The sequence below is a fragment of the Strongyloides ratti genome, assembly GCF_001040885.1.
Source record: "Strongyloides ratti genome assembly S_ratti_ED321, chromosome : 2".
In the NCBI taxonomy this organism is placed as follows: Eukaryota; Metazoa; Nematoda; class Chromadorea; order Rhabditida; family Strongyloididae; genus Strongyloides; species Strongyloides ratti.
Window position 1 is genome coordinate 14,520,241 of NC_037308.1, and position 12,983 is coordinate 14,533,223.

Here is a 12,983-nt window from a genome sequence, read left to right on the forward strand (position 1 = left end):
ATGGCAGATTTGGATCAATTTTATGAACTGATTAAAAGAATCCTCTGCACAGATAATGAAATTCGCAAGGAAGCTGAGACTGCGTATGAAGGAATATCAATTCTTTTAAGATGTCAATTACTTTTCCAATTATATTCAAAAGCTGATTGTGAAACAGAGTCTCGTAATATGGCTCTCGTTTTGTTACGTCGTCTTCTAGTTAATTCTTATAATGAGATCTCCAGAGCTTTAGGTAACAATGGAGTGGAAGAGTTTAGAGACAAACTTTTGGAAGCTGCAACTCTTGAAAATAATAATGGTTTAAGGAAAAGACTTATTGAAGTTATTGCAGAATTTGCTAAAGAAGGTATTGATGCAGAAACATTATCTCAAACATGGGATAAGGTTCTTAAGTTTATTGCTCATGTTCCTACTGCTTCACCTGAATTAAGAGAAGCTGCTATGTTATTGATTGAGTATGTTTAAATTTTTTTATCTTATCTTACTTTGTCTTCTTTTTTTTGTAAATTTTTAGAAATGTACCAAATATTTTTGGGGAACAAATGCCAAACTATATTGGTGATGTTAAAACAATCTTCAGTTCATGTTTAAGTTATGGTGAAAATTTATCAACTGTTCGAGTTTCTGCAGTCAAAGCTTTTGTATCATTTGTTGTAGAACATGAAGGTTTACCAAAGATAATTCAACCACTGTCTGATCAAATACCAGCAATCATTGAAATCTGTAAATGTACTATTGATGCTGGTGATGATGATGCAACAGTCATACAAAATTTATGTGATGTTGTTGCTGCAACACCAAAATTAATAAATCCCCATCTTAATTCACTTTTGGAATTTTGCCATAATACTTGCCTTCGTGGTGATATTGATTCCTCCTTCAGACATAGTGCTTTAGAAGTTATGGTTGCTTTTACTGAATCTAGTGCAAGTGTTATTAGAAAAAGAGCTGCACCAGTAATACCTGAAATGGTTAGAATTTGTATGACTTTTATGACCAATATTGATGACGACATTTCCGATTGGTGTTTTAATGACTCTCCTGATATTGGTGATGATGAAGAGGAAGATTATAGCGTTGGTGAGTCATCTCTTGATAGACTATCATGTGCACTTGGTGGAAAATCTCTCCTTCAACATTTACTTGGACTTGCTAGTGAATATCTCAAATCAAATGATTGGAAACACCGTCATGCTGCTATTATGGCTATCTCTGTTTCCGGTGAAGGATGTAAAAGGCAAATGGAACCACATATTGAAAATGTTGTAAACACAATTTTACCATATCTTAAGGATGAACATCCTCGTGTTAGATATGCTGCTTGTAATGCTATAGGACAAATGTCAACTGACTTTGGTCCAACACTTCAAAAGAAATGTCATAACGTTGTTGTTCCAGCTCTTCTTGAGACATTAACAGATCTAGGTAATCCACGTGTTTCTGCTCATGCTGGTGCTGCTTTAGTCAACTTTTCTGAAGAATGCCCAAAGAATATTATATCTATTTACCTTACTGATGTCATCGCTAAACTAGAATTTGTCCTTGAAAATACTTTTAGACAATTACTAGAAAAGGGTAAAAAGATTGTTCTTGAGCAAGTTATTACAACTGTTGCTTCTGTTGCTGATGCTGCAAAAGAACAATTTATTGCTTATTATGATAGGCTTATTCCACCATTGAAATATATCCTTAAAAATACAACTGCTCCAGAGTATAAAATTTTACGGGGAAAGACTATTGAATGCATATCTTTAATTGGTCTTGCTGTAGGTGCCGAAAAATTTGAGCCTGATGTTAATGAAATTATGGAAGTTGTTTTGACAACACAAAATGAAGAGACTGTTCCTGATGATCCATTAGTCTCATATATGATTAGTTCATGGGCCAGAATATGTAAGATTCTTGGAGAGAAATTTGGTAGATTTCTTCCAATGGTCATGCCAGCTGTTATGAAAGCTGCTTCAGTTAAACCTGATGTTATGTTATTTGAAGATGATACAAATTATGGTGTTGGTGATAGTGAAAACTGGAGTTTTATGAATATTGGTGATAATCAATCACTTGGAATTAAAACTAGTGGATTAGAAGAAAAAGCTACAGCTTGTGAGATGATTGTTTGTTATGCTCGTGAAGCTAAGGGTGCTTTCATTGAGTATGTTGAACCAGTTATGGAATTAATGTTGCCATTACTTAAATTTATGTTTCATGATGTTGTTAGAATGTCTGCAGCTGAATGTATGCCTGTTCTTTTGGAAGTTGCTTTACCAAAAGGAGCAGAATACGTTAAAAAGATGTGGGAAACAATTCTTCCAGCCATGCAAGATGCTCTAAAAGATGAAAGAGATAGTGATGTTGTTGGAACTTTTCTTGAAGAACTTGGACAATGTGTTGAAATAATTGGACCAAATGTTGTTACACCTCGTGAAATAGATATCATAACAACAATCATCAATGAACAAATGGAAGAATATAAGAAAAGAAAAGAGTTGTATGAAGAAAATTTGAAAGATGAGGATGCAGATGAGGAATCTCAAGAACAAATTGATGATTATCTTGAAAATGAGACAACTATTCTTGGAAAAATATCTGATATTATTCATTCACTTTTCAAAACATTTGGAACTCAATATCTACCATACTTTGAAAAGATAGGAAAACATTTTGCTGATATTATTATTGATAAGAAAAGACAATTTTATGAAAGACAATGGGCTATTTGTGTGTTTGATGATGTAATAGAATATGGTGGACCACAAAGTTTACAATATCAAGAAGTATTTCTTCAACCAATTCTTGATTATCTTGAAGATGAGTATCCAGAAATTCGTCAAGCTGCTGCTTATGGTTGTGGTATGATGGCATTAAAAGGTGGACCAGGTTATGCTGAACCATGTCGTCAAGCTCTACCACGTCTTATCAATATCATTCAAAGAACTGAATCTCGTAGTACTGAGGAGGAGTGTGCTGCAACAGAGAATGCTATATCAGCTGTAGCAAAAATTTTAAAATGCAACTCAAGTTTAGTGAATATAAATGATATGATACCACTCTTTTTATCATGGTTACCTATATGGGAAGATGAGGAAGAATCACCATTTGTTTATGGATATTTGTGTGATTTAATTGAATCAAATCATCCTTTGGTTGTTGGTGAGAATAATAGTAATATACCAAGATTGATTTATATTATTACTCAAGCTTTTGTCAAAGGAGCATTCCCTGAAGGTAATGAAGTTGAAGAAATTAAAAATAGATTATTAAATATTCTTAAGTCAGTTAAAGCTAATGCTGAGTTGTTTAGTGCTGCTGTTGGTGCAGCAAATTTAAGTGAAGATCAGAAATTATTTTTACAAGGATCTTTATAAAGATAATTGTTAGATTACATTATATATTACATTACTATATTATCTGGCTCATCAAGTATTTTTTTTTCGTTATATTTCATATGGTTTTATTTAGTAAAAAGATGCTATTTGGAGATGCCTATTTAATTATATTCTAATAATTAATTTTACATACCAGAAAACGAAGTAATTATTAATGATATTTGTTTATGTAATAAGATTTTTCATTTGTTAAATTATTTGGAAGAAAATTTGTTCTTTGGTTGTGTTTTATATATTGTTGACGTTATTTTTTTTGTACTTTTATATGAATTATAATATTTATGAAAAGATGAATTTCTATGATTTATTAATTGTGTTTTGTATTTAAAAATTCATCAATTTCTTCCAACCCTAAAAGGTTGTTTTTTTTTTAAATTGTTTGTTAAATGATTAATATTGCTTTCATATATAAAATATATATAATTTTTTTTTATAATATTAACATTTAAATAGAATAAAATTACATTGAGATAAGAATATTGTTAAAAAGTTTGTCTTATCTTTTATTATCTATCATATAAAATATAATTAATTTTGATAATACCAAATGATTATATTTAAATTTTGATGAATATTTTATGTGATAGAAAATTATATTTTATGATTTGAAGTGTAATTAAAAATTAACTAATACATACCCATAAATCTGATAAAGTAGGTATATATAACATGTTATGATGGTAAAATACAAACAGTGAACTTTTATTGATTATCAATTCTTAGTAAAAGTAACTATATAATAATTCTGCTCTATTAAACTTTTTATGATTTCTTTCATTATAATAAAATAATGGTAAAGAAGTTTTTATCACTGAATCGGAAAGTTTTTGACAGTTTTTGTTATGTAATATTATTATATTATTTATAAAGTTAAAATGATTGGTAAATTGTATTAATACATGAATATCAATACGTGTATTATTTTATTTTAAATTATACCATAACACTTTTTTTTTTATATACAATAGCACTTTACTTATTATTTGGTAGGTACATGTTTTCAGATAAAATGTATAGAAATTTACTTTTTTAAATACTTAAAAAAAGCTTTTAACATCCATCTTAAAAAGAATGATTCTTTTTTGATACTTTAATAACATATAAGTAGATTATTATTTACAGTAAAATGTTGTATCATTTTTTTTTTTACTCATTTTTATAGTATTGAAAATACATTATTTATAGTATAACACATATGTATAACAATTTTTCAATATTTTTTAATAATAATTTTGTAATAAAATTTCTTTCGTTTTTTTTTTTAACTAAACAATATTATATATATATTTTTTTTTTTGAGTAATTATTTTCAAAAAGAGAGTAGAGTAAAATTTATGTATGTGATGAGAAGAAGTGTTCTATTAATTTCAAATATATTAATTAAAATGTTAGTATTTATTTTGTACAATAGATTTTACTATTATATATATAGGTGGAGTTTAAAGTTTTTTTTTTTTAAAATAATAAAACGATATAAAGAAAATGTGATTGTAATTCAAAATTATATAATATACTAATTTTAGTTTTAATTTTATTTTTAATTGTTTATATATTTTTAAAATTTATTAGAATATTTTTTTTTATATAAAAATGTGTTAATTGAAATTATTTTTTATATATTTCTTAAAATTTTTTTTTAAGAATGAGTAAATTTATATATAGTTAATTAGTATATATTGTTATATATATAATATATATATTATATATATATTTAAAGAACATGTTTGTAGTTACCTTATCTAACAATAATTACCTTTAAAACATGATCAGTATTTTTGTTTGTCATAATGTGTCTATATATATTGCTTAATAGCCTTGTTTGAAAATCAACTTTCCGTTTACCAATTGATATAATAAATTTATTACTATTTAGTCCACTATATATAAAGAAATATTTTGTAAAAAGATTGATCTATAAATTGTTTTATACTTTTCTCTTTGATACTTTCTTTAAATTTATAATAAATGAAGGAGGTAATTTTGTTGTTTAATATATTATATATATATATATATATATATATATATATATATATGTATGTTTATGTTAAATAATTTTTATAAATATAATTTTAAATTATTGTTAATATAAATGGAGAGTCAAATAGATAGGTAAAATCTTTCGGCAATATTAGTATAAAAAGTTTTTGAGAATATTTAACTAGTTTCCATTTTTCTTCAACCAATTCTCGTTTACATAAAAGATTAAACTTACCATACAGTAGTGATATATTTTAAAATATAGGTAAATGTATTTTAGAATTTTCTTACTTTTTAATATGAAGGGAAGATGCAAATTATTATATATATTTTATTTGATTTTTGAATTATTTTTAGTTGATTAGCTAACTTGTCTAAATATTTTTACATATATTTTTTTTTTATTTTCTAGGTTTTATAAATAATATATTTTTTTTTGTGTTAAACAAAGATGTCTGATATAAATGGTAAACCACCTGTTGTTAAAATGAGGAAAGATAAAAATCCACCAATATCACCTTTAGCAACAAATAATGGAAATAATAATGATTTGTATGAATCAATTCCTGATGGAGGGACACGTTCTCTTTTATCTCGTACAATGGATATTTTACATGAGACAGATCCTGTAATAGATGAAGGAAATGAAGGTAAACAATATATATATGAATTTATAAATAACATTTATAATTATTATTTATTTTAGAAATTAAAAAACTAGACTCACAATTAGATCATCTTAATGAATATATGGATAAGGTAGAAAAAAGATTACGTGAACATAGTGATAAACTTTTAGCAACATTAAAAGAACAAAAAGAGGAAAGAGAAAAAAGGAGAAGAAGTTTTCATGAAAGACTTCAATCAAATCAACAAGAAGATGATGATTTTCAGGAACGTCTTAATTCTCTTTTAAATAGAGTAGATATTTCAAAAAATCGTTCCTCTGTCTATGATATTATTTCAAATATGGAAATACCAAAAGTACAAGAAGAAGAAAAATAATAGTTTTGATGAATGAAAAATAAAAATCTTATAACCATTATTATTATATTTATTTTGCTTAATAGTCAAAACCAATAATATTATATAAAATCTAAACAAATGATTAAAAAAAAATTGTCATATTAATATAAATATATTTTTAAGGACAATCTTTTATCAATGTTTTTTTTTTCTACTTGACAATTGTTTTGTTGTACATCTTTATCTATATATAAAATTAAATCTTTTTATAAAAGAAAGATTATATTTATTTTTTTATATCATAATTTTAAAAATATAAATAAAATTTTTTTTTTATTTTTGAGTAATGTTTATAGGTTAATTCATATTACATTAATTGATAGTTTTTAGTTAAAAACTTTTAATTGCCACATTAATTTTGTGGTTTAATATAAAAATCATTTAATATTCTTTTTTTTTTAATTATAAAAAAAATGTTTTACATTTATTATTTAATGATTTTTTTTTTACTTCGTAAACCTTGTATTATTTAAAGGATAAAAAGAAATTTTATGGTAAATACTTTTGTATAAAAATTTTTTAACTAGACACTGGTACGGACATTCATCAATTTTAATTGATATATCATTTCTATTAATAATATCAATAAATAAAATCATAAGCAAAATAGTAAATAGGTTTAAATTATTATTATATTTATGTATATATACCTTTAAAATTATTATTAAAAATAGTAGAAAAAACATATAACATGAAAAATTTTATTATATAATTTTATTATAAAAATTATTTCATATAAAAGTACATTAATTAATAATGTTAATGTAATTTTTTTTTTATTAATATAATATTAAAATTAAAATAAAAATCATTATAATTATGAAGTAATTTATAAATAGAATCAAGAAAGAAATTACGTTGTATATAGGAAAAAAAATAGTTTTTTAAAATATTAACAATTTATAATTATTATAATTAAAATTTCAAAAAAAAAATTCATTCAAACAAATATATATTTTTTTATTAAAATGATTACCATGACTTTGTTATGATACGATAATATGTTTCATTATTAAAATTTGTTGGAATATTTTTTCCATTAATTTTTATACTTTTTACATTTTTTTGAGATTGTTTTGAATTAAGATCAGTTTTTCCTGTTACATTATTTTGTGTATTTTCAATATTTTTTAAAGTTCTTGTTAATGATACTGTTTCCCTGTTATCATTATGATAAAAACATTTAATAAACTTATTTTTTATCAAAACATATAGAAATATTATTAAATAAGCAAAAAAAACACAAAAATCATTATATGCTAATATAAGGTCCTCATCAGATATAAGTGTTCCACCAAAATCAAGTAAAAAGTTAAATGCTGTATTTATTATGATATATGAAATAATAAATGGTAATGTAAATTTTATTAGGCAAATATTTTCATTTATCTAAAAAATTTTAATTATTAAAAATAAATAATTTTTATTCTACCTGAAATTTTTCTGATAAATTTTTAGTCCCAATAACTGTTAATCTTCTTAATTTTATATTTATATACCAAAGATAAATTGATATTAATATTGTTATAAAATCAAATGCTATTGAAAATGTATAATAATTTTCTTCAAAACCATCAATAATATAACTAATATTTTTTACAATACTTCCATATGCTATAATAATAGTACAAATACCTATAGAAATATAATAATTGTGCCATTGTTCATAAACTTTTCTTTTTAAAGTTGATGTTACTCTTTCAATAACTAATATCCAATTAGATGATCTAATAAATGCTGATGTATATATTTGAGCAGAAACACAAAAAAAATAAAGTTTTTCTTCAAAATTTTGTGGTGGATAATCAATTATTTCAGATATAAAAATTAATAACATATCAACCAAAAAAGTACTTAGAACATAAACAAAAATTGAAAAAAGTAACATTAAAAATGCTGTTTTATAATATAAATGCCAACTACTTTTTGAGAAAACAAATTTAAGCATAAATGGTAGAAGTATAAAAAGTGGAATTTCACTTATCAAACATATAATGACTCCAATCATCATTGGAATAGAAAGCATGCTGTAGTTTTACTTCCTATATTTTTATTTGAAATAGAAAATAAGGCGTGGAAATTTAAAAAGAAGTATTATATACTTTAACAACTTCAAATAATTAAATATACATAAAAAAAGTTTAATAAAAGTTTTGATAATTTTGTATAAAAAATACACAAAATATGTACAAAAATAAGTTATAAAGTATTATTTAATAAATATTGTTAAAATATTTTAAAAAAGAATAAATGATAAAATTAATATTTTCAAAGTTAAGAACAAGAACTTTTTAATGATTAATATTTTTTTCTCATATTAATAAAAAAAATTCACATAAATATTATATAATTTAATGAATAAAAAATTTTAAAAATATATTACAGTAATATATAAATGTCAAAATATATTAATAAAAATTTGTTTTTTTGAATATTAATACTAAAAAAAATTAAAATAAATACATTTATGAACTTATTAACATTAGTAATGATAATATTTATAACAATATCAACTATTTTATAAAGTAATTTAATTTATTAAACATTTCAAGAGTCTATGAATAAGACTCATATTCAATATTTCCGTTGAAAAATGATTTTTTATTAAGGAAATATCTCAGTTATACAGCTAATTAATTTTTTTTTGTCGGAAATAATAAGGATATCATATTCGCAGTTTGCTAAGATTTTACCATTTTAAAATAATAATTTGTATAAATAATTAACTTATATGATATTTAATGTAAGTAAAAATTTATTTTTAAAATTTTCTCATGATAATTATTATTTAAAAAATATTTAATAATAAAATATGTTAAATTTGTATCATTTTATTTTTTATTATTAATTTATATATATATTTTTTTTATTTTTAAAATTTAAAAAGATAAACTATTTCTAATTTTATTGAAACTTAATTAATTTTTATATTTTTTATAATAATATTTTTATTTTTCTATTATAAATTGTAATAAACTAATGGTTAATGTTAAATTAAAAATATAATTTATATATAAATAAATCTTTGTCTAGTTATTTACAAATAATAATTATTAATTATAAAATCTTTATTATATATTATTAAAATTTAAAAATATCAATTAATAAAATAATTTTAATAATATTTTATTAAGGAATTGTTAATCCTGAAAGACATGGTGATATAGTGGTACTACATGCACCACATTTTATAGCTTTAATTTTAGGATATAATCCTGATGCCATACTTTCTGATGTTAAATTTAAACTAAAATCTTCATCTGCTGGATATATAATTGTATTACCAGTATCTTTGAAACCTTCACCTGCTACAGGAACTTTTGATGTTCCAACAATACCATACACAGAACATGTACCTTAATTATATATAAAATTTTAATTTAATGATAATTATACTTACCTCCAGTACATGATGATGTCATTACAACATAAGTTTCAGGTGATGTTGAAGTATAACATTTATTTGATTCATCACACATACATATAAATTGATTTGAACAGGCAAAATATCCTATTGCTAATTCCTCTCCAAATGTTATAATATCACCACTTTCAGAAGGGAAATATTGATATTTTGGACATGAGGCACAATCTTTAAATAATAATTAATATTTTTTCATTTAACTTACCTGTTCCATCTATTTTACCAAAAGTATTATAAGAGAATGTATCAGAATTTGTTAAATCTAAATATAATTGAACTTTATTAGTCTGAGTAGGGCATAATGGTGGTGTTGTAGTTGTGGTAGTTGTAGTAGTAGTCGTTGTTGGAGATGTTGTAGTAGTTGTTGTAGTAGTAGTCGTTGTTGGAGATGTTGTAGTAGTTGTTGTGGTAGTACTCGTTGTTGGAGATGTCGTAGTAGTTGTTGTGGTAGTGCTTGTTGTTGGAGATGTCGTAGTAGTAGTTGTAGAAGTACTTGTTATTGGAGATGTTGTTGTGGAAATACTTGTTGTTGAAGATATTGTTATTGTAGTAGATGTTATAGGCTCAATAGTTGTTGTTGGAGGATCATTTGGATTTGCCTTCATACATTCTAATGAGTTGTGAATATTTATTAGTAAGTAAAATAAAAGCAACAAATATTTCATGATAATAATAAAAATTTAACATGTAACATAAAAGATCAAGAAGAATAAACATTGGAAATTTATAGTTCTTAGATTAACCCAATTAAAAATGAATATTTGTTAATTTTAAAGATAAAAGTTTAGTATTGGATAAATAATACTATTATTTTCAACCTATTTTAAAACTTTAAGATACTCTATTCATTATATATTTCTCTTATAAACTTTTTTTAATTATGGTTAATATTATCGGAGATAATTTGTTATATAATACTCGCTAATATTTCAAATTTATTCTTTTAACTTTATTAGAAGATATTTAAAAGAGAAAATATTTCAATTATTTGTATTTCAAATATACATATTTATTTTAATTTACATAAATAATTTTTTTTTAATATTTATATGATGATTATTTAAAAAAAAATTATTTTAATTACTTTTACCATTAAATTAATATTTATTGCAATAAAATATATTAATTTAACAAAAAAATAAATAATAACTAATTAATTATTTGCATATAAAAATTTTACACCTTTTTATGATTAATAGTTTAAAAAAAAACTTTTAATATATGCCATAAAACAATTTTAATTTAAACATTTTTAATAAATTATTTCTTATTAATATATAATCAATCAATTTAAAAATAAAATAAATATAAATTTTAAATATACTAAATAATATAAGAGATAATAAAATATATATTTTATTATTGTTCAATCATGTGTGTCATAACTTCTTGTGCAAATATTTTTTCTCGAATGATAAATATACGTACAAATTTTTCAAAAATGTCACAACTATTATTATAAAAAAAAACAAAATAATTAAACGGAAAAAAAAAACTTTATAAATATAATTTAAAAGTAGTAATAAATATAATAACTAACTATTAATTTTCAATTTTTTTTTTATTTATTCTTCATAAATTTTACAAATATATATATATATACATAAATAAATATTTTACTACAAATTAAATAACTGTTTTATAGCATCAAATACACCCCAGTAAAGATCACCAAATTTATTATCTACGCTTCTTGCTATTTCATTAAAATTTGAATCTTTTATACTATATAAATTATTAATTGCTCTAACATAATCATCTTCATTAAGGCACTCTGTTGGTAAATTTTCAATCTCTCCAGCGTATGTAAGAAAAATTAATGCTAAAACTTTAGAATCATATTTAGTATAATCAGGTTTATATTCTGATAATAGTCCTCTTTGAAATAATAATAATATTTTATTTTGTTCTTCACGACTTCTAAATTTAAAATTATGCATTTTAAAAATAAAATTTGTCTGTAATCCACATTCTAAAATACCTTTATCAACCAAATTTTTACATAATTTTTCCCTCATTAATTTAATATGTGAATTTATCATCATAAAATTTAATGATTGACCAGATAAAAATAGTAACCATGATTTAATAGAATATTTACCATTATATTTTGATATATAATTTATACATTGATTCATTAAAAAATCACTAATTTTATCTTTTTTTATTACAATTATATTTCTATCAGATAATTTTTTTCTTAAACATCCTCTTCCATCTAATTCTAAATATCCTTTTAATCCTAATTCTATTAATAAAGCACCACGTAAAATAACACTAATTTTTTCATTTGTAACATTTATTGATAATAATGTTGTCTTATCAAAAAAAGTAAATATTAAAATAATATTATAAATAACTTACAGTTTGTTTTCTTAATGACATTATCATTAATTGTTCCATTAAATTTAACTGATCACAATCATTAAAATTTTTATTTTTTTTTTCATCATTATCATCACTATTATTATCTTTTTTAACATTTCCATTATTTCTTTGCCTTAAAGAACAATCCATTGATTCAGATCTTGATGAATAATAAGCATGCATACTACATAAATAATAATAATATATATTAATAACAAAAATTACTGATAAAAATTTAAATAAATATAAATTTTTTTTTTACCTCAATTTTATAAAATATTAAAAATGTTAAATCTTTTTAAGATATCAAATGTTGGTAACGTGTAATAGTAAACTTGAAAATATTTTATAATAAAATATAAAGAAAATATCAAATAAAAATGTTCTACATATTGTCTTGTATTTTTAAAATATATAATAGATAAGAGAGGAAAAAGAAAGATCGAGTAACAAAAGTTTTTATTATATGATATGCCTCTATATATATATATATACATATAATTAATGTTATAAACGTTTTTTGATTATATCAGTATGTGTGAATGTATGTCATGATATATTAATGTATGTTAAAGATAATATTTATAAAGTATTAAATAAGAAAATTTTTTTAAAAAATTTTTTAAAAAAATTATTTTTAAAATGATTAAATTAAAATAAATATTTATATTTTATATAAATTAAAACAATTAATTTATATAATATTATATATCATTATTTCTCATTAGAAAAAATTATTATAATTTTATTTTTACTTTAATAAGTAATTTTTCTTATTCTTATCAGAAAAAAATATATTTAAT

At 21.9% G+C, this 12,983-nt stretch overlaps 5 protein-coding genes across 5 annotated transcripts; 2 read left to right on the top strand and 3 right to left on the bottom strand.

Moving 5' to 3' along the window:
- SRAE_2000461800 (Importin-5) lies at nucleotides 1-3,365 on the top strand (the record flags this gene model as incomplete). Its single annotated transcript, XM_024643509.1, has 2 exons — nucleotides 1-455; nucleotides 515-3,365. The coding sequence occupies 2 exons, from the start codon at nucleotides 1-3 to the stop codon at nucleotides 3,363-3,365; spliced, it is 3,306 nt and encodes a 1,101-aa protein (XP_024509171.1).
- Nucleotides 3,366-5,814: 2,449 nt separating this feature from the next.
- On the top strand, nucleotides 5,815-6,368 carry SRAE_2000461900 (Hypothetical protein; the record flags this gene model as incomplete). The annotated part of the gene is made up of 2 exons (XM_024643510.1): nucleotides 5,815-6,013; nucleotides 6,070-6,368. The coding sequence occupies 2 exons, from the start codon at nucleotides 5,815-5,817 to the stop codon at nucleotides 6,366-6,368; spliced, it is 498 nt and encodes a 165-aa protein (XP_024509172.1).
- A 993-nt stretch (nucleotides 6,369-7,361) lies between these two features.
- Nucleotides 7,362-8,226, bottom strand: SRAE_2000462000 (Hypothetical protein; the record flags this gene model as incomplete). Its single annotated transcript, XM_024643511.1, has 2 exons — nucleotides 7,362-7,778; nucleotides 7,822-8,226. The coding sequence occupies 2 exons, from the start codon at nucleotides 8,224-8,226 to the stop codon at nucleotides 7,362-7,364; spliced, it is 822 nt and encodes a 273-aa protein (XP_024509173.1).
- A 1,292-nt stretch (nucleotides 8,227-9,518) lies between these two features.
- SRAE_2000462100 (Hypothetical protein) lies at nucleotides 9,519-10,418 on the bottom strand (the record flags this gene model as incomplete). The annotated part of the gene is made up of 3 exons (XM_024643512.1): nucleotides 9,519-9,745; nucleotides 9,790-9,981; nucleotides 10,019-10,418. 3 exons carry the CDS (start codon nucleotides 10,416-10,418, stop codon nucleotides 9,519-9,521), a joined length of 819 nt encoding a protein of 272 aa, XP_024509174.1.
- Nucleotides 10,419-11,432: 1,014 nt separating this feature from the next.
- On the bottom strand, nucleotides 11,433-12,363 carry SRAE_2000462200 (Golgi phosphoprotein 3; the record flags this gene model as incomplete). Its single annotated transcript, XM_024643513.1, has 2 exons — nucleotides 11,433-12,131; nucleotides 12,178-12,363. The coding sequence occupies 2 exons, from the start codon at nucleotides 12,361-12,363 to the stop codon at nucleotides 11,433-11,435; spliced, it is 885 nt and encodes a 294-aa protein (XP_024509175.1).
- Nucleotides 12,364-12,983: the final 620 nt, after the last annotated feature.